The sequence below is a fragment of the Microcaecilia unicolor genome, chromosome 6 (assembly GCF_901765095.1).
Source record: "Microcaecilia unicolor chromosome 6, aMicUni1.1, whole genome shotgun sequence".
Taxonomy (NCBI): domain Eukaryota; kingdom Metazoa; phylum Chordata; class Amphibia; order Gymnophiona; family Siphonopidae; genus Microcaecilia; species Microcaecilia unicolor.
The window spans coordinates 290,454,049-290,476,027 of NC_044036.1; the positions used below are offsets into that span (position 1 = coordinate 290,454,049).

The following is a 21,979-nucleotide window of genomic DNA, read 5'->3' on the forward strand; positions in this document are numbered from 1 at the left end:
ATATTTTGGGTTTAGATAATTTAACTGCGATTGAATGTTGTAGAATTAATTTTGATGTTTGTTAGCAGTAAAAAAGGCCCGTTTCTTAAGGGAAGGAAACGGGCGCTAGCAAGGCCATCCCTTACCCTCCCTCTCTGTTCCAGACTCTGCCCTCCCTCCGTTTTAACACCCCCCCCCCCCGCGTTACGGACCCCTGTACCCCCCCTTCCGCGACCCTGTCAACCCCCCTTCTCGGCGAAAACCGTCCGTCACCGTGGAGTACCTGTGCTGAAGGGGGACCCAAACCCCCGTCAGCTGAAGTCCTGTGCTGGCCTTCGTGGCGTTGCTTCCTCAATGATCTTCTGTTGAAGTTCCTCTGCGGGCGTCTGACGTCAGACGCACGCAGAGGAACTTGAACAGAAGATCATTAAAGAAGCAACGCCGCGAAGGCCAGCAAAGGAATTCGGCTGATGGAGATTGGGGTCCCCTGTCAGCACAGATACTGCACGGTGGCGGGGTCAGTATTAGGCGGGAAAGGGGGGTCGACAGGGTCGGGCCGTAACGCGGGGGGGGTGTTGAAATCGGAGGGAGGGCGCAGTGTGGAACTCGGTGGGAGGTGCGTGAGGGGACAGGGGGTGTTCATACTCGTCGGGTGGGGGGGCGGGTTGGTGATGCGGCGAAAGGGGGGGAGGGGTCTGTGTTGCCCCGCTCCCTGCCACTTGCTCCGAAGTGGCAGGGAGCAGCGCACTGACAGCTGATTCCCAGACAGGTGGAGTAGGGAAACACGCGTGGAATCAGCTGTCACTGACATCAGTGCGTGCCTGCCTAGCAGACCACCTCCGAGGGAGGCACGGTCCCCTACTCCTCCCCTTGCTCTGGAATCAGCTGTCACTGACGTCAGTGCGTGCCTGCCTAGCAGACCACCTCCAAGGGAGGCACGGTCCCAGGCACATTAGAACGTTGGAGGTGAGAATTATTATATAGGATAATCTTGACTGCAGCAAGGAAGGGGGGAGGAAATGAGAAAGGGGGATTCACACTGAACTGACTTAAAGGGGAAGTCAGTTGCAAGAAAGACAAATGTTTCTTTGAAAAGTGTAATAGCAATAGCATTAGACAGTCTTTAACTTGTACTATTTGTTTCAAGTGACACTTTATGTGTATAAGTGATGAACAGTACACATGAAACAAAAGCTGTTTTTTCAGTGTTGCTGTTCTAGTCAAGAAATGGTATCTTATATTAAGCCTTTGTTTCCTTCTTATCTCAGCTTTTAAATTTGAGGCTACAGTTTGAAATTAGTGCCTACATCTTGTTTTTAGTGACAGGAATAGGTAAAAGAATTTGAACACTACAAGGTCTGTTGGGAAAAGATTTAAAGTTTTCAGTGTTGTATGGTTCTAGCATGAACACTAAATTCTAAGCTACACTGTGATCTTTATATTGTGATTCTAGCTTTCAGTGTCTTGTTCTATTTTTGTCCAATTGAAAAGGTAATGCATTTCTGAATTTTTAAATTGTCTGTATAACTGTGTTTACATTTGTTGAAGCCTTCCATTCATAGTCTTTCCAGAGGATGACCTCTCCCGTATAGAAGACCAGGCTACAAGAAAGGTGCCGCAGTGCAAGTCTTCACCGAAACCTGCAGAAGGCAAAGAGGGCTTGTAGCTTAGTACGGAAGCCCAACATGGATCCGCATAATTTACATCAGGACCTTCTTTCATCAACTACCACAGGGAACCAAATGACTGTTGCGGACTCATCTGCCACCAGGATCACTGACCTACAATTGCAGCAAAATTTTATGAGACTGAACCTTAAAGCTTTACAGCTTGTTTTTGTTTTCCTTGCAACTAAGGACTTATTCCACTGTTCTTTTCTTTAGCACTTATTAAATATTGTTCTGTGTATATTATTGGAATTATTACTAATACCCCTGTTTACTAAGCTGCACTAGCGGCTGCCGTATGCTAATGTCGACACAGGCCATTCACTTTGAATGGCTGTGTTGGCATTGCCACACAGCTTAGTAAACAGGGGAGTAAGTCTGTGAAATTTTTTTTAAAAAGAGCGACAGGCCAGATAAAAGAAATGTGTTTTACTGGATGTAATTCTAAAGAACCATGCAACACTTTTGTCAAAGGAGGAGGCTCAATCACTTCTAGGGGTCCTCTCTCCTTTCCCAGTGCAATGAGAACTCTATAAAGAAGAGCATTTAACTATGTGATAAATACTCAAGAGTCAGAAGGCAGTATACCCACAAAGAAATGACAACTGAGGAGGGCACTGTACCTTTAACAAGATTGTCTAACTCATAAAAAGGAGGACATGGAATCACTTTCTTCTCCTGAAGGTTCTGAGAAAAGAAGAACAAGCCTCATGTTACTGTACCGTAACAGCTACTAGGCTTTTCCTCTCTATCTGAGGAAGTCGCAGTTATGCAAGATGAAATCACTGTCACCTAAAGAATAACAGGGTCAGGAGTAAACACCAGGAAGGAGCTCTCCATCATATTTACCACAGAGGGAAAACAAAGCCCAGTCACTCACTGGCAGGTACTGGACAACAGTGCCATTCTGTTTCCCAACAGCCAGCTGCTTTCCTTTGGGACTCCAGCAAACTAGGAAGATAAGACATGTACAGAATATTACATTTACATGTAGAAAAAGAAATGTGTGTTCTTTGTGCAGATGCCAGCGGCACCCATGCTGTCCCATCACAAAGCCCAACTTTGACATGCATAACTTCAGGTGGATACCACCACAGGAACTTCCTGCAGAAAGGAAAAATAAACTTCCTTCAGTCTTTGTAGACCTCATGCTCTAATTCAGTCTGGTGGGAGGGAACAATCTGGAATACCTGATCAGGCCACCCTTTGTGATTTGGTGATTATTAGAACTATTCAGAAATCCTCTGAGCAGCATTGTACCCTGGCCATGTTACTCCACATCACTGACAGACTGGGTCTATAAGACCCATCTTCCTAGCCATTCAGCCCTGCAGGCACTGCACTTTATGTTGTGCTTTTATTGATGTCAAAGCCCTGTAACCCACCTGATGTCACAGCCACAGAGGAAGGAAGCATGGCATGTACTTTGACGATATCAGTAACCTGCAAGACAGAGATGCTGCCATCGGACAGACAGATAGCCACCAGGGTGGGAATGGCTGGATTCCACTTCAGGTCCATCACCATGCAATTTGCCTCCTTGGCCAGTTTATGATAAGCAAAGGGACGTTTCAGCTGCTTGGCCTTCACAAAACAAGCAATTATAATTACTGAGAGCTGCACAGACTTGGCACCAACAGAAAAACTGAGTTATTTTATACTGGCTTCATGTGTGATACCCCACTTTGTATAGGCTAGAGATAATTGTACCTCGTTCAAAAACGTCCGAACATCAAAAAAGGAGACGAAAGACCCATATTCTGTGGACGTCATGCAGACAGACAGGGTCAGGTTATCTGAACTGAGAGCCAGGTGATGTACTGGAAATTTCATGGGAACCACCATGCTGGATACAGAGTCAACTTCAAGGCAAAACAGAAGAGAGGACATCACACAAGATTCATAAAGAGCCATTCTCTTATATCCCAGCTCTATTCTCAAGGCTCCTTTAGTAAAATGAATGGCTGAATTAAGTTTACTTGAAATGCTGTGCATCTTACTCAGATTATGTGTGGTTCTGATATGTATAGTGCAATACAGAAACATTACTAATAAGAAAAGTTACACAAATCTGTTGTACTCCAACACAAGCACCAAAGTCCCTTCTTTTGGTTCCACTGGCCTGTAAGATACAAAGCCAAGTGCTGTTGGATCCAACCATTGTACTGTAACACAAAAAGAACCTCTAGCAGCACCTATTACTGAATACTGCCTGGAACTGTTGATGCCTTGCTTTCATAGGAGGATGGGGAGGATTACCCATGAGCTTCCCCCCAGCCCTTTTAACCTTCTAGATCAACCCTAACCAGGTTTTTCTGGGACAATAGCAGCACAAATGTTCACTCGAACTTTTTTTAAATAAAAATCTAGAACATGCTGGCAGATAAAGGTCACGAGGTCCATCCAGTTTGCCCAGCTCTACCTCCCATCTCCCTTACTCTACACTTTCAGCTTGTCACTTGTTTTGTCCACCTCCAGAGGCCTTACATGCTTCTCCCACTTGTTCTTGAAATTTACCTATCCGATCTCCAATAAGAGATTCTTTCAGAGATCCACCATGAAATATTTCCACAGATTGTCCTCTAATCTTTCCCCTCTCACTCTCATCCGGTAATCCTTCACTCAAACTTCCTTGGAGGAGCTGACTATTTTTATCATACCCACCCCCCTTTAAAGATCCAAAGCTTATCCCTATATGTTTTACGATGACCACCACTGATCACTTTAGTAGCTGCTCTCTGAACCGATTCTACCCTCCCTATACTCTATTGAAAGTGTGATCTCCAGAATTGGATGGAATATATAAGTACATAAGTATTGCCATACTGGGAAAGACCAAAGGTCCATCGAGCCCAGCATCCTGTTTCCAACAGTGGCCAATCCAGGTCACAAATACCCGGCAAGATCCCAAAAATGTACAAAACATTTTATACTGCTTATCCCAGAAATAGCGGATTTTCCCCAAGTCCATTTAATAACAGTCTATGTACTTTTCCTTTAAGAAGCCGTCCAAACCTTTTTAAAACTCTGCTAAGCTAACTGCCTTTTAAAGGAAATCTCACAAGAGGCTTTATCATCTCCTTTTTTTTTTACTAGTTAATTATCTTCTAATGCCTTCTTCTGGCTTTTATTGTCATTTTCACAAAACCAAATGGGGTTCACAATTTCCACAGAAGTTCAACAGCACGAAAGAAAGTGGAAAAGAGACCAACTTCAAGAGATCAATCAAAATACCAGGGTAAGATGCTCCAAAACCCAAACTTTATTCGGTCCGAATAAAGTTTGGGTTTTGGAGCATCTTACCCTGGTATTTTGATTGATCTCTTGAAGTTGGTCTCTCTTCCACTTTCTTTCATTTTATTGTCATTTTGTCACATTGTTTGGCCATCCTTACATCATTGATATGTTAATCCCCAGACCCCTCTCTTGTTTTGTGTTTTCCTCCTCTTAGTAACTCCGCTTTTACAGCAACAGGTGCTGGCTCCTTTCAGAATCCAGTATTTGCACACCAAGAATCCCAGTCCTGGGGGTGGGGGTCACTGCTGTACAGTCATTGGGACTCCCTTCCCTTGGAGATGCTGCCTTTGTAGTATTCCTAACTCCTATTGATTCTCTGAGCTGGGTTCTGCTCACTAAACCAAACCCCCAGCATTGCCACAACTTGTGACTTCAAAATTAAACATCAATTCCTGTAGTACACACATGCTATTCATCTACCTTTCCCCACCTAAAAAAATATTGTGCATTGAATACTCAAGCCATCATGAGGTCTGACTGGCTCATGGAATCAAGTGGGCTAATCATAGAGACACAACAATGAATCCATGCAGGCCTGTAACTGTACAATCCAAATGCCTGAGTAACAACATCTCTGAAACCCTAATGTGGTGAAGAAACATTTTACCAATTTTATTGGGATCTTCGCCAGCTTGATTTTGAATCAGGATATCTTTGGTGTGAAAAATCTTCAAGCCCTGAGTTCCTCCAGCAAAGACAAGGGCATATTTATTAGACACAGCCAGGAGATTTGAGCGCTCCTTGGGCAGTTCTTCGGGAGAGTCAAAGATTCTTATCTTCTTTAACTGCCTGAACTGAAAATCCTATCACAGAAAAACAAAAAGGGGAATTGCACATCGACAATAAATATTCCCTACAGTTGCTCTATCCAGAAGGACACTCAATCCAAATAAATACAGAAAAAAAATGCAGCATATAGAGATAAATTTGATCAATCATTCCTGAGACTCCTATACTGGATGGATGAGAGATAACAGAAGGGATGTTGGAGATGAAACTATTGTTACTGTAGTTCTATGTCGATATTACATAAACAGCAAAGATGTTTTCAAACACACACAATGGAAAAAGAAAACCCAGTTCTGTAAGCCTTGTCAGAACAGAATATAGAGTAAGCAATTAAAAGGCATCGCTAAAGTTCATAAAATTAAAATGGTTATGTATTATCAGTTGGCATTTGTTGTTGGCTGAAGGTTAGAAGCAAAGAGATGCAGATTAAGGCCTCTGGCTAAACTTATCTTTCTATCTGAATTCCTTTGCTAATGTAAACATTAAAACAGTATATAAAAAATAATAAATAAGATAAAATAATAATTATATATCTTTTGGGCTCTCTAAAGCATAATCTACAGATCCAGTCCAAAATTTCTAAAATGGACTGTCAAAAATTAGGATACTTAATTGCATATTTAAGAAAATTAATTTGGTCCAATATATTATTATTGACCAAATAAGCTAGTTTGTATCCTATGCTCAGTACAGGTTAGAGAATATAAAATCATCAGTTATGAAGATAAATCAAACTGGTGGGTTCAGAGTCACCAAAGGTAAAATTAGTCCTTACCTGATAATTTTATTTCCATTAGTCCCAACAGATCAATCCAGAGACTTGTGGGTTATGTCCCTCTACCAGCAGTTCGAGATAAGAGAGAACTCCAAGGTTTGCTATTTGTGGTCATGTGCAGCCAGCTTAACCTCAGTATGAACGATACCAAAGCTGTGTAAAGAAATTCACGTACCCGAAAAAGGCACACTCCTGCCTCTCCAAGCCGCACAAGAACATTATGGCACAGACGCAGACACATAAGATGTTGGTTGTTTTTGTAACAGACCAAACGAAGGAACCTGTCTGGAATAAGAAACTGCACAACTCAAAACATTCTGCAGATTACAAAATTAAGTGCAGGCCTCTGGATTGATCTGTTAGAACTAAAAAGAAAATATCAGGTAAGGACTAATTTTACCTTCTATAGCACCCCACAGATCAATCCAGAGACTTGTGGGATGTACCAAAGCAAGTAGGGCGGGACAGTGCTACTCCAGAAGCCAGGACTGATACGCCGAAGGCAGCGTCTTGGCGGGCTGCTACATCTATTCGGTAATAAGCCGCATTGAGCCTGCCATGAGTGGGAAAGCGCGGGGTACAAATGTAACAAAAAAAAAAAAATAATAATACTTAGCAAACATATGAACAGAAGCCCCCGTCGCAGCCCTGCAAATGTCTTCCAACAAAATCAAACGAGACTCCGCAAACAAAGTAGCCTGAGCTCTAGCAGAATGTGCCCGCATCTGAAGGGGGTGGGGGTGGGGCAACTTCCCCGTGACGAGGTAGGCTGAAATGATCACCTCCCGACACCATCGGGCCACAGTGCTCTTCGAGGCCATAGCCCCTTTATTGCATCCTGTAAATAGCACAAAAAGATGATCAGAACGACAAAAGCCATTCGTGGCCTCCAAATACCGTATAAGAATGCGCCTCACATCCAGACAGCACAGGGCTCGGAAGACTGCTGGGTAATCCTCCCGGCGAAAAGCCAGTAACACCAGAGTCTGGTTGAGATAAAAAAACACAACACTAACTTGGGCAAAAAGTACAGAACTGTTCAAATGCAGACCCCCGCCTCCGTGAAACAGAGGAAGGGATCCCTGCAGGACAGAACCTGAAGGAAACTCTGACACTAGCCTCACTGAGGCAATGGCCACCAAGAACCCCGTCTTCAAAGAAAGATCTTTCAAAGACAAACAATGCAAGGGCTCAAACGAAGACCTTTGCATGGCCCGCAACACCAGACTGAAGTTCCAAGCCACAGATGGTTCACTTCCTGGAGAAAGAGCACTACATCCTGATGTGTAGCCAGGGAAGAACTGTGAATGTGGCTGTGATAGCAGGCCAGGGCCGCCACCTGCACTTTCAAAGAGCTCAAGGAGAGAGACTTATCGAGGCCTTCCTGCTAAAAGGCAAGGATCAAAATTACCGAGGCCGCCTCCGCTGATATTCCCAACGAGGAGAACCAATACTTAAAGGTGCGCCACACTCGTGTGTAAGCAGTGGAATTAGAGTACTTCCGTGCCTGCAACATCGCAGCCATCACCCTATCGGGGTAACACTTTTTTCTCAAGTGCGCCCTCTCAAAAGCCAGGCTGTAAGCCCAAAGGGAAAGGGATCCTCCATGATGATTGGTCCCTGAAACAGAAGGCTGCTGCGGGCTGAAAGGCGCAGAGGCCAGTTGATCAGCAACCAGATGAGGTCTGCGTATTATGGCCGTCTGAGCCAGTCTGGAGCTACCAGAATCACCAGACCCGGGTGCCTCGCAATACGACCCACCATACGCCCCACCACGGGCCATGGAGGGAACACATAGAGGAGAGACCCGGGCCATGGCTGAAGAAGTGCATCGATCCCTCTGGACTCTAATTCTCTGCCTCTGCTGAAGAAGTAAGCCACCTTAGTGCTGGATCTGCTCGCCATCAGATCTATCACTGGAACCCCCAGCGCACCGTGATCTGATCAAATGCTTGCTGAGAAAGCTCCCACTCCCCCGGATCCAGCTGAGGAAGTCCGCTGCACGTTTAAGCCTCCCGCAATGTGTGCTACCGACAGACGGGACAGGTGTTCCTCCACCCAGAAGCGATGCTTTCTTCACAAGCAGAGAGCTTCAGCTGCCCCCCCAACCCTGCCTGTTGACATATGTGACTGCCGTTGCGTTGTCCGATATAAACATACTGACTGTCCCAGAATGAGAGGCTCAAAGTCACGCAGAGCCACATGAATCACTTGCAATTCCAGACGGTTGACTCCACCAGGGACCAAGTTCCCTGGGTTGTCCTTCCAAGACAGTGAGCCCCCCATCCAGACAGGCTGGCATCTGTGGTCACAATTCATTCCAGTGTCACCAGAGGCATCCCCCTCTGCAGATTTCCGGGAGCAACCACCAGGGCATGGCAAACTGTGCGCGTGGAGACCAAGGAATTCGAACCATGTAATCCTCCAACAGAAGAGATCAACAGCTGAGCAGGGACAATTGCGGGGACCATATATGGCTCTTGGACCACAGTACAACCTCCGTCGCTGCCATCGAATCCAACACCTGAACATAGTCCCATGTCCTGGGGCAGGTTTTTGCAGTATGTTGGCTATCTGACCCTGAAGGTGAAGGCTGCAGGCCTCCAGCAGATTCACACTGCTCACCTGTCAAAAAGTACCCCCAGGTATTCTAGAGACTGTGACAGAGTTAGGTGGCATTTCCTCATATTGACCACCGTGCCGAGGGATCGCAGCAAACAGATCACCCTGTCGGTCATGTGCAAGTTCTCCTCACAGGATGATGTGTGAATCAGCCAATCGTCCAAATACGGATACACCTGAAGGTGAAATTAGGTCTTACCTGCTAATTTTCTTTCCTCTAGACCCTCCAGACCGGTCAAGACGCGTGGGTTATGTCCTCCTACCAGCAGAGGGAGACTGAGAAACACTGAGCTTTTGAATACTGTATATATAACCTGTGCAGTACATCCACTAGCCAGTATAACCCTGACAAAGCAGAGAAAACCAAAACACCAACTACAACTAACTACCCTGTACGTGGTCACTGCCAACTGGACACTTTCTTCATCTCTTTCATTGTGCCCTTTTTATTGTGTGTGCTTCCACAGGTGGACTCTCAAACACAGTCACACCTAACCAGACTCATAACAACAAAAGTCTGAAACCATAGAAATCACACTCAACAGCTGCCAAGATAGAACAACAGAAAGACCAGACTAAAACAAACCTCCTGGCCTAAAGTACAGACAGGGCGGGCCTTGACCGGTCTGGAGGGTCTAGAGGAAAGAAAATTAGCAGGTAAGACCTAATTTCACCTTCCTCCACGACCCTCCAGACCGGTCAAGACGCGTGGGAAGTACCAAAGCAGTAACATCCTAAGGGCGGGATCCACGAAGGCCAGAGGTCAACACTGCAGCCCCAAAGCCTGCCTCGTCCTTGGCATGTACATCAATCCTGTAATGTTTAACAAACGAATGCAAAGACGACCAAACCGCCGCTCGACAAATATCTAACGGCGGAATCATACTACTCTCCGCCCAAGAGGTCGCCATTCCCCTGGTAGAATGAGCCGAAAATTCCTTAGGAACCACGCGACCCTTCAGCAAATATGCCGACGCAATTGACTCCTTCAACCATCTAGCTATAGTAGCTTTGGAAGCTGCCGCGCCCTTTCTTGCACCACCATGGAGAACGAACAAGCGATCCGACAGTCTATAGTGCCGAGTTCTGGAAATGTAACAGCGCAAGACTCTTCGCACATCTAACTTGGCCAGTCGCCGCTGCTCCGCATCCCCCGCAAAATCACCCAAAACTGGCAAGGAAATAACTTGATTCACATGAAACTCTGACACCACCTTGGGCACAAAGGACGGCACCGGGCGCAACGAAACCTTCTCCTTGGAAAAGGACAAAAAGGGTTCTCTACAAGACAAAGCCTGAAGTTCCGACACCCGCCGGGCTGAAGTAATAGCCACCAAGAACACAGTCTTTAGGGACAGATCCTTATCCGAAACCGAAACCAAGGGCTCAAACGGCGGTCTCACCAAAGCCTCCAGCACGAGATTCAAATCCCACGGAGGTACCATCCGCCGCCGTGGCGGACGCAGTAACTTAACACCCTTCAAAAACCGCACCACATCCGGACTAGAAGCTAACGACTTCCCCTGGATCTTCCCACGAAAACACGACAAAGCTGCCACCTGCACCTTCAAAGAAGACAGGGCCAGACCCCTGTCCATACCATCCTGCAAAAACTCCAAGACATCTGTTACCGACGCTTGAAAGGGAAGAACTTGTCTACCTACACACCAATGCTCAAATACTCTCCAGACCCGGACATACGCCAACGAAGTGGACTGCCTACACGAACTCAACATCGTATCGATAACTCTGGACGAAAAACCTTTCTTCCTTAACCTGTGCCTCTCAAGAGCCAGGCCGTAAGCGAGAACCGATCCGGATCCGGCATAACTATCGGTCCCTGACACAACACCCCTGCCTCTGGCAACGGCAGAGGATCCGCTACTGCCAACCGAACCAGATCTCCGTACCACGGCCGACGCGGCCAATTCGGGGCTACCAAAATCACTTGACCGGGGTGCCGAGCAATGCGCTGAATCACTCGACCGACCAACGGCCATGGCGGAAACACATACAGCAACTCCTGCGGCCAAGGCATCAGGAGCGCGTCTATGCCCTCCGTTCGAGGATCCCTCCGCCGACTGAAAAACCTCTGAACCTGAGAATTGTGGGCTGTAGCCATGAGATCCATCACGGGAAGTCCCCAGACCGACACAATGCGATTGAACACTGGCCGCTGAAGCGCCCATTCTCCTGGGTCCAGAGAATGCCTGCTTAGGTAGTCTGCCTCCACGTTGTCCACTCCAGCCACATGTGCCGCGGAGAGCGCTAGAAGATGAACCTCCGCCCATTGACACAACAGCGCCGCCTCCTCCGCGACCGCCTGACTCTTTGTGCCCCCCTGACGGTTGACATAAGCCACGGCGGTGGCGTTGTCGCAGAACACCCGGACTGCCTTCCGCACCAGCAGACTCTGAAACGCCAGCAGCGCCAGCCGAATGGCCCGAGTTTCCAACCGATTGATGGACCACTGAGCTTCTACCTGAGACCAACGACCTTGAGCTACCTGACCGAGACAATGAGCTCCCCAGCCCTGAAGACTGGCGTCTGTGACGAGGACCACCCACTGTGGAGCCTCCAACGGCATTCCCTTGTCCAGATTTCCTGGGTTTAGCCACCACCGGAGACTGAGGCGTGGGCTTATCGGCAGCTGAAGACACACGTCCATCCCCTGCGACAGGGGTGACCACCGACTGAGAAGAGCTGACTGCAACTGCCGCATATGCGCCCGGGCCCACGGAACTACTTCTATGGTGGCCGCCATCAACCCCAGAACTTGCAGATACTCCCGGGCCGTCGGAGCCGCCTCCGACAGGAACAGACGAATCTGATCCTGCAACTTACGAATCCGAGGGCCCGGCAGGAAGACTCGACCGTTCCTGGTGTCGAAAAGAAACCCCAGATATTCCAGCGACTGTGACGGCACCAGGTGACTCTTGGCGAAGTTCACTACCCAGCCCAGAGACTGAAGAAACTGCACCACCGAGCAGTAGACACCTCGCTCTCCGACTGGGACTTGGCCCGAATCAACCAATCGTCCAGGTACGGGTGTACCAGAATACCCTGCTTCCGCAAGGCCGCCGCCACTACAACCATGATCTTGGAAAATGTTCGAGGGGCCGTTGCTAATCCGAAAGGCAGAGCACAAAACTGAAAATGCTTTCCTAAAACCGCAAAGCGCAGAAATCGCTGATGAGTGGCCCGAATGGGAATGTGCAGATAAGCCTCCGTCCAATCCAAAGACGTGAGAAACTCCCCTTCCTGCACCGCGACAATGACCGACCTCAATGTCTCCATGCGAAAAGAGGGGACTCTTAGAGCTGCATTGACCGCCTTCAGATCTAGGATAGGCCGAAAGGCGTCCTCCTTCTTTGGGACCACAAAATAAATTGAATAGCAGCCCAAGCGACGCTGAGCGGGGGGAACAGGGACCACCGCCCCCAGACTGATCAAACGCGCCAGTGTCCCGTACCGCTTTTCGCTTGAGCCTCGAATGACAAGGAGACTCCAGAAACCTTTCGGGAGGCGAGCCGTCGAACTCCAGAGCGTATCCGTCTCGCACCACCTCGAGAACCCATTGATCCGCAGTGATTTGGACCCAGTCCTGGTAAAACAGACTCAGCCGAGCCCCTACCCGAACCAGAGCCTGAGCCCGCACACCTTCATTGCGAACTACGCCCCGACACCTGTCCTCCTGCGGGAAAATCACGCCCGCCGCGCCGATTGCCCCGAAAGGACTGAGTGCGCTGAAAGAACCGACCTCTAAAGGAGCCACTAGTCCTCCCGGGCCTATACCGGCGAGCCTCCTTAAACCGACCTCGGGAGGAAATACCCCTGGAAGCCGCCTTAGGACGAAAATCCGGAAGACGAGGGGCCTTGGCATCACTGAGTCCACGCACCAACTTATCCAAATCCTCACCAAAAAGCATGGACCCCTTAAAAGGAAGCGAACAAAGCTTGGCTTTGGAAGCCGCATCTGCGACCCAACCTCGCAACCACAGTGCCCTACGTGCCCCCACCAGCATAGCCATATTCTTGGCCGAGGCACGGAGCAAATCATAAAGCGCATCCGACAAAAAGGACGATCCCATTTCCAATTTGGCTAATTCCTGTACCCCGGAGGTCCCAACCTCCACCGAATCATCAAGCAGCTTCTCGGCCCAGCGGAAACACGCCCGCGCAACCAGCCCCCCACAAACCGAGGCCTGCAGGGCCAGGGCCGACAAATCGAAACTCCGCTTGAGGAAGGCCTCAAGCCTCCTATCCTGGGGATCCCGGAGAGCAGTCCCCCCGTCCACCGGAATAGCCGTGGCTTTTGTAACTGCTGTCACCACCGCATCTACTGTGGGTGCCTTAAAGGAATCTCTATCTTCCTGTGGGAGCGGATACAATCTAGCCATTGCTTTAGACACTTTACAGGGAGAATCCGGCGAATGCCACTCTTGAAACACCATATCCCGGATGTCCTTATTCATGGGAAAAGACTTAGCCTGCCGCTGAATCCCCTTAACCAAGGGGTCCACCTGTCTAGCCTCCCCCAAAGACGCCTCCGGCTGCTCAAACTTAAGGGTAGAAGAGACCTGCTCAATGAGCTCCGCAAGCTCCTCCCTGTGAAAAATCCGCACTACGGAGGGGTCCTCCCCAGGGACCACCAACTCCGGATCCTGAGAACCCTCAAATCCCTCAGGGTCCCCTACATCACTAAAAGCACCTTCGGATCCTACAGGAGAGAATCCCTCCTCTTCGTCCCACTCAAAACGAGGCCTCTTAGGCACTGCCGCACTAGGCCCCTCCCCTAAAGGTGTGGGTCCTGCTTTCCAAGCTTGATAGAGGGTCCATACAAAATCCGGAGGAAAACAAACGCCTCCTGTACCCTCAGGCACCCCCTTCTGTACCGATCCGGGAGTAGCAGGGCCAAAAACAGCTGATTCCGCGGGACGCGCGGAATCCAAAATGGCGGACGTTCCCGCCAAAACTAAATTCGCCGAAATCGTCCCTGCCGATGCTCCTGCCGCCCCCGACACCCCCGCACTCGCTGGGACTTCCGCACTCAATACCGGGGGTGCCGCCATCGGCGAGGCCTGCTTCGGGTCGCCGCACAACCGGCACTGACCCCCCCGGAGCTTCTACTCCCCGGCGCGAGCACGCGCGACAGCGAAGGAGTTTGCCTGCCATGACCCCGAAGCTCCCAACACGCTGTGCAAAGCGGCGCCAAAAGAAATCTCTCACTCACCGCTTCCCCAGCACAGGCACTCGCAATGCTCTCACTCGCTACTAACAGTGAACGAACCTGCCGTCCGTTCCTATGAAGGAAAAGCTTCAGATAGCTCTTAAAGAGACATCACCCAAATTTTTGGCAGCTGAGGAGTGAGGGGCTCTCAAGGCTACAATATTAGAAAAGCAGCCGAGGCACAAAGCTGCCAGAGTCTCCAAAGAGAGCAGCACAGGGGGAGGGACCTGAACACAGGTGTGACACCCCAGGGGGGAAAAACTGGGCCCCACCGGACCCAGGGCCCCGAAGCACTTAATTTTTTTTTTTTTTTTTTAAACCACTTACAGGGAATAGTCAGAACACATTAAATTTGGCAATCAGAGAATAAATCCCCTAACCGTATAATCCAGCTACCTCACCGGACTATTGAAGACTGCACAGGCTGTCCATCTACCTCTGCTGAGACTGAGAAAATACTGGCTAGTGGATGTACTGCACAGGTTATATATACAGTATTCAAAAGCTCAGTGTTTCTCAGTCTCCCTCTGCTGGTAGGAGGACATAACCCACGCGTCTTGACCGGTCTGGAGGGTCGTGGAGGAATGCCCTGTTTCTGCAAGAACACTGCTATGATCACCATGATCTTGGAGAAGGTCTGCGGCGCTGTTGCCAAGACACAGGGCATGGTTTGGAACTGAAAATGTCGACCCAACACCGCAAAGCACAGAAAATGCTGGCGAGACGGCCATCCCTATTTGAGGTCGAGAGCAGTTAAGAACTCTCCTGGCTGAACCGCAGTGATGTCGGAGTGTAAGGTCTCTGTTGTGTTCCTTACCTGGAAGTGCTGGGGCTGCACGTGGGCAGGGCATCTGGCATCACACAGCTTCCCAAGCACGGCTCTGAGGGAAGAGGATGCGCACTTGAGCGACTGATGTCATCTGCTTTCCTCCAGTGCATCTGCTTGGTCATGCCTCTACTGCTAGCCCGCCCCTTTAAATTCCCCTGACTCAGGACAATCGGACCTTTAGCAATGGCTTGGTTTCCTCGTTTCTCTGAGAGTCTCCAGAAGCTGCTGTGAGCTCCTGTGGAAGCTACACAACTTCTTGCTATTTACCAGCAGTGTGTTCCTGCCTAAGCTACAGAACTTCTTGCCGTAAGTGTTTGACTGAAGTCACAGAATTTCCTTGCTGAGGCTCTGCTTAAACCACAAAATTTCCTTGCTGAAACTGCCTGTTTGAAGCTACAGATTTACCAGCAGCATGTTCCTGCTTAAAGCTGAAGAACTTCTTTCCCTGAGTGTTTGATTGAAGTCACAGTGTTTCCTTGCTATGGCTCTTGTTTAAAGCTACAGAACTTCCATGCCGAGACTGTTTGTTTGGAGTTACAGATTTACCAGCAGTAAGTTCTTGCCTAAAGTTACAGAACTTCTTTACCATGAGTTTTTGACTAAAGTCACATTGTTTCCTTGCTGTGGCTCCTGCTTAAAGCTACAGAACTTCTTTGCTAACACTACCTGCTACAAGTTCCTGCCTAAGGTTATTTACCTTCTCAGATGAGACTGCCTGTTTATGGATACAGAATCTCATCGGAGATCTCCTGTCTGAAGTCTCAGAACTTTACTGCCGTGTGGGCCTGCCAGACTACAGAACCTCCTTGCAACTAGTGCCTTCCTGGGGACTGAGAACTGCCCTTGCGGTAAGTCTGCCTAGTTGTTAACTTGTTCCAAGCTTCCAGCTGCAGTGCTTGTCTGAGTGTCTTGCCTAAGAACTTTCCATCAGCGTTGGTGCATTTACTTGTGTGGAGTAAATTCTATCAGCTGTCCGCACCTGGGGGCTCAACTCCTGGGGAACGGCGGTCAGTCAGGTGAAGTTGTCTGGGGTTCGTTGGCTGTCCATAGCCCCTCTAGGCTAGGACCTCACTTTTCCTTGCACCGGCGTGCAACTCTTGCCTGCCTGCTGACCAGCACAGCTACTATCTCCATATGAAAGTGACACACTCACAGTGCTTTGTTTACAGACTTGAGGTAGAGTACATGGTAGAGGGACCCACCCTTCTTGGGCACCACAAAGTAAATGGAGTAGCGTTCATGGCCAGTCTCTGCTGGAGAAATTAGCCGCACCGCTCCCAGCTGTAGCAGCTTGTTGAAGAGTCTCTCGCACCGCTGCCACTGTGGTGGTAGCCTTGCAAGGTGACTCCAAGAAAAAAATCTGCCAAGCTCGAGCTTGTAGCCGTCCTGATGACATCCAAGACCCATTTGTCTGAAGTGACCCTGGCCCACGCCCCTCAAAACTGGGACAGCCATCCCCCGATGATCGGCAGGGGATGGACCAGGGCTCCATCACTAGGCACCTCTGGCGGCAGGCTGCCCCCAGGGGACAAACACTGCGGGGCGTCAGTCACCCCAAAAGGGCTGTAATATCTGTTGGAAACGAGGCTTCTGAAAGGATCCCGACCAACCCAGCCTATAACACTTGGTTTCCCTGAAACGGGAACAGGGCAGCCCCAAGCAGAACCTCGCCCTACTCCTTTTCTCCAGCAGATGATGGCCTTCAGAGCCCCTCAGAGCCTTAATCTTCTTTAGGTCTTCCTCAAAGAGGAGTTTACCTCAAAAGGGCAACCAAGCCAAACAAGACTTGGAGGCTACATCTGGTGCCCAATGCCTCAACCAAATCCATTTACGGGCCGTCACCGCCAGGGAAATCTCCTTGGCTGATGCCTAAAGAATATTGTAAAGCAGGTCCGCCAGGCCAGATTCCAAGGCCAGCAGGGCATAAACTAGCTCATCCACAGAGGACGCCCTCTGGACCAACGAGAGACAAGCATGTGCATATAAGACCCGCATATCGATGCCTGGAGGTATAAGATCGCCACCTCAAATGCCATCTTAAGGGAAGACTCCAGCTTACGATCCCGTGGTTCCTTAAGAGCCGTACCCCCTTCCACTGGCAAAGTAGTCTTTTTTGTGACCACCGTAATCAAGGAGTCCACCGTCAGCATCCACAGGGATTCCAAGTCCTCCAAACATAGGGGGTAAAGGCGTGCCATAGTCCACGCCACTCAAAGGTCGGCAACTGGCGCATCCCACTGCTGAAATGAGGACCTTCATGGCCTCATGAATATGGAAGAACTTCGAGGGAGTCTAGGTCCCTGACATAATGGAAGGGGTAGAAGACGCTGCGGGTGCTGTGTCCGAGGGGGAAATGTTCAATATCTCCGGTGCCTGGACAATAAGGGTGTAGAATGAGTAGAAGTAAATCAATTTTTTACTTGTTCCAAAAGTACAAAGACTAGGGAACACTCAAGGAAGTTACATGGAAATACTTTTAGAACAAATAAAAGGAAATATTTTTTACTCAACGAATATTTAAGCTCTGGAACTCTTTGCCGGAGGATGTGGTAACAGCAGCTTATCTGTTGCCATGATTTGATTTTCTGCCAGGTACTTGTGACCTGGCTTTTGGCCACTGTTTGGAAAACAGGATACTGGTCTAGATGGACCGTTGGTCTGACCCAGTATGGCTACTCTTATGTTCTGGAACAGGTGCGCCGCGGGGTCATTCTCCTCCTCCTGCAGTAATTCCCCCTCCTCAAGCGCATCCGAGGGCGCCTGAAGGAAGTCCCCGACAGGTGGACCTACTTTGTCAGAGGGCTCAAAACTGTCGTCTGTGACCCGTGGGGCTTCCACCCGTGGTGTCTTAGGCAACAGCAGAGGGAGGATGCCCAGGGGCCCCTGGGGGCATAGCAACCCAGAAGGGACTTGAGGCTCCCTTGTGTGCCTCAGTAAAAAGCTTTGTGCATTAAAAGAAAAAATTATAGGAAAACAGGACAGCATCGGCTTCTGTCCGGTCCCCTGAAGTTCCCACCTCCACAAGACATGACTCGGGAAACTGCCCCAGCTGTGCTCCTGCGCCGCGGTAAAATCTACATTATGAGGGGAAAATATGGCGCCCGCAGGAGCGCGAGACAACACTATGGTCGGAGTTCCCGCCAAAATAGCTCGGGTGATTCAGCACTTTCTGCCACCGCTGTTCTCACTGCATAACCTCGATGCTGCAAACCTGACCACAAGCATACCTTGCAGCTCCCCAGATGCTGCTCTCTGGCCTCCACACTGGGAGCAGCACTTTACTGATTCCAACAGCACCGACATGCTTTCTCCTTAAATGGCTGGCTAAAACCAAGCCCACCCCCCCTCCCCACTCTGCTGGTTTGTTCTCGACACAGTGCTCCTGCGGTTGGCCCTTTGTTAGAATTTTTTTAAAACCCTGCTCCACAGCGAAACCCCCCTTTTTTTTTTTGGTACCTGAGAAACAGAGTCAGGAGAGAAGCTGGAGCAAGCAGACCAAAACCACACGGCCCACGGAGATAGGGAGAGGAGCAGCAGGGGGGAGGGACCTGGCACCACCAGGTAGGCCCCCCAAAATACCACAAAGATAGCCTCAAACCCAATTCAGGCTCAACAGCACCCGTGGGAACGGGATAGGAGCCAGATCACTGCTAGACAGAAAGAATACTGAGGTTAAGCTGGGTGCACATGACCACATATAGCAAACCTCTTGAGTTCTCTCTCTCTCCACCTGCTGCTGGAGAAATATAACCCACAAATCTCTGGATTGATCTGGGGCAGGGCCGATCTTAGCAACTGCGGGGCCCTGTGCAGACCAGTTCTCTGGGGCCCCCCCAGTCCCACCCCCATGTTGAAAAGATATGTTTTAAACATTTTCTTTTATTTCAAATAAAGACAAATCAAGCAAAACTTGTATACAAAAACTAATTCAAACATGAAAAATGCTATACTAGATAAATGAATTAAAACAAATCCCCTTAATATGTAATATTAGGTAGCAATAATGAAACAGTGATTGAATATTCAGATAGCAAGCAACCTGAGCCAACAGATTTATTTTCCACTGAACATAATTAACTTTGTATGAACTTGGCTGCTAATAGTGTGCTGAACTGGACAATGTTGGCACATTTAGCTACACCCTTTTACCAGCCATTGCGCATATAGTAATCGTTGAAATATTACACCAGTACAGAAGAAAAATAAATTGGGTTTTTTTCATTATAATTTCTGTAAGCTGTTACAGCTCCAGTATATATATCCAAGAGGACACAAACCAAATTAGCATACAGATTCTGCATGCAGCACAATACCAGAAAAACAGAACATTGCTATACATTGCAAAATAAGACAGTAGATGTAAATTCTCAAATTGGACATATTTCAAACACTAAAATGAAAATAAAATTATTTTTTTCTATCTTTGTCTTAGTGACTGTTTTTCTGATCATGTTGGTCCTAGTCTCTGATTCTGCTGCTCTCTATCTGCTCCCTTAACTCCACTTCTAGGGCTTCCTTTACATTTATTTCTTTACTTTCCTCCTTTCTTCTTCATTTCTTGCCCTACATCCATAGGTAAAAGCTGGGTCCTCCTTGGCCTTGACTGGAGGAGGTATAGAGTGGATCCAGCTTTTGCCTATTTTCTCCAACCATGTGCAGTTTTTCTCCTCTTTTCCCATTCCCTCATCTCCGTCAGTATGCATCTCCTTCTTTCTTCCTTCCCCTCCACCCATCCATGTGCATCTCCTTCCTGTCTTCCCTCACCTCCATCCATGTCCAGCATTTCTCCTGCCCTCTCCTCCATCCATCCATGTCCAGCAACTCTCCTCTCAAAGAATCTCAAAGAACCATCAGACATATTGTAACCTACATTTTTTTAAATTCACATAATTTTTATAGGATTTTGTATGATGACTATGATTGTTGAATTAATTAACAAAATGCAGGGGAGACGAACGTCAAACAAAGATGGGGAGGGCATAAGGCTAAAGGTTTGCCTAGGGAGCACACACACTACCCCTGCAACATCAGTTCTGCCAGTCTCCCTTCCCTACCCCTTCAGAGCACTCAGACTCAGGGCCTATCACCTTCATCTCCTTTTCTGTAGGCAGGTCCGAGTCATCCTCCATGTCGTCAGCAGGAAAGCACAAGAATCACGGGCCCCGAACACTGCTTTCGCAAGTTAGACAACTGCAGGCCGGAAGAGAGTAGCGACAAGGAAAAATGTCACTGAACGCAGACATATTTGGAGGCGGGATTTTGTTGTGTTCACTTCTTAAAGTTCTTAACTTACTCTAGTTCAATTGTGCCACCTACCGCCCCATGATCAGAGCCCTCCAGCGTGTGAAACAACGCGCTTGAGAGCTCTGAATGTAAGTAGCATGCAAATGCATGCTAAACAGGGCTTAACGTATTCATCCCCAATAATCAGCGGCCAGTGCACCAAAGATTGGGTTGCTGGCTGCGGCAAACCCTACACGCCAGCTCCGAGCTGGCGTTAGGGTTTGCAGATCATTGGGGACGAATGGTGAGCTCTGTCCAGCATGCATTTGCATGCTGCCTGGCCACCATTCCCCCCAACAGCAAACCTGCCAGCAACAGGGGGCTGGAGGTCCGGTGGACCTCTGGGCTGCTGCTGCCCTCCCCCTGGTTCAGGGAGGGCTGGAGATCTGGTGGGTCTCCAGCCCCACGTAACTCCCCTCAACAAGGCCCCTGGTGGCCAACCAACCCCCCCAAGGTTCAGGGAGGGCTGGAGATCTGGTGGGTCTCCAGCCCCCCCCCCCCCAACTCCCCTCATCAAGGTCCCTGGTAGCCAGCCAACTGACCAATCCCGCCCCCCAGTGACAGGGGGGCTGGAGGTCTGCTGGAACTCTGGTCCCCACAACGATGTCCCCCCCCCCCCCCCCCGGTTCAGGGAGGGCTGGAGATCTGGTGGGTCTCCAGCCCCCCCCCCCTCAACAAGGTCCCTGGTGGCCATCCAACCAACCCCCCCCACCCCCCAGGGTTCAGAGAGGGTTGGCGATCTGGTGGGTCTCCAGCCCCCCCCCCCCACAACTCCCCTCATTAAGGTCCCTGGTGGCCGACCAACCAATCCCCCCCCCCCCCCAGCGACAGGGGGATGACCACTGGTCTCCACCATGATCTCCCCACCAAGGTTATGGGAGGGCTCCTGATCTCCCCACCAAGGTTATGGGAGGGCTCCTGATCCATCCTCCATCCCTCCCCCCCCCCAAGGTCCCTGGTGGCCTGGAGATCCGGTGGGTCTCCAACCCCTCTAACTACCCACAATAAAGTCACTAGTGGCCGGCCGTCCCCCAGCGACAGGGGGGCTGGAGGACCGCTGGACCTCCGGTCCCCCCCAGGTTCAGGGAGGGCTGAACTTAACTCCCCTCAACAAGGTCTAACATCCCTCAAAGGGGTCCCTGGTGGCCCAGTGGCTGGGGGGACAGAGGTCCGCTGGACCTCCGGTCCGGTCCCCCCCGGATTCGTGGAGGGCTGGAGATCCGGTGGGTCTCCAGCCACCCCCCCCCCCCTTGTCCCTCCTACCCCCCTACCTTATGGGTTGGAAGAGGGAGGGTAGCCTACCTCCCTCCTCTTCCTGCGACGCCGCAAAATGGCGGCGCCCAGCCCTAGTGCCTAGTGTATCCTGGGATAGCTCCGCCCAGCGCATCCCAGGATACACTGGGCAGGGCTGGGCGCCGCCATTTTTCGGCGTCGCACTCGCAGCAAGAGGAGGGGGGAGGCAGGCTACCTTCCCTCCTTTAACCCATAAGGTAGGGGGGATCGGGGGC

The 21,979-nt window shown here is 49.6% G+C and overlaps 1 protein-coding gene across 5 annotated transcripts in view; it reads right to left on the minus strand.

The window, feature by feature from the left end:
- The window catches only part of NUP214 (nucleoporin 214), a 165,262-nt gene extending 143,478 nt beyond the window's left edge, over window positions 1-21,784 (minus strand). For 4 of the 5 annotated variants that reach the window (XM_030207810.1, XM_030207809.1, XM_030207807.1 and 1 more), the window contains exons 1-6: window positions 20,276-20,699; window positions 5,551-5,746; window positions 3,357-3,508; window positions 3,032-3,230; window positions 2,527-2,597; window positions 2,270-2,333 (exon numbers count right to left, since the gene is read on the minus strand). In XM_030207810.1, the coding sequence (XP_030063670.1) occupies window positions 2,270-2,333; window positions 2,527-2,597; window positions 3,032-3,230; window positions 3,357-3,508; window positions 5,551-5,746; window positions 20,276-20,317 (724 nt within the window). In that variant the 5' untranslated portion in view covers window positions 20,318-20,699. Of the gene's footprint in view, window positions 1-2,269; window positions 2,334-2,526; window positions 2,598-3,031; window positions 3,231-3,356; window positions 3,509-5,550; window positions 5,747-20,275; window positions 20,700-21,742 lie in introns of those variants that run through there. The other variant, XM_030207808.1, reaches the window with a different exon arrangement.
- Between the last annotated feature and the right edge of the window lie 195 nt (window positions 21,785-21,979).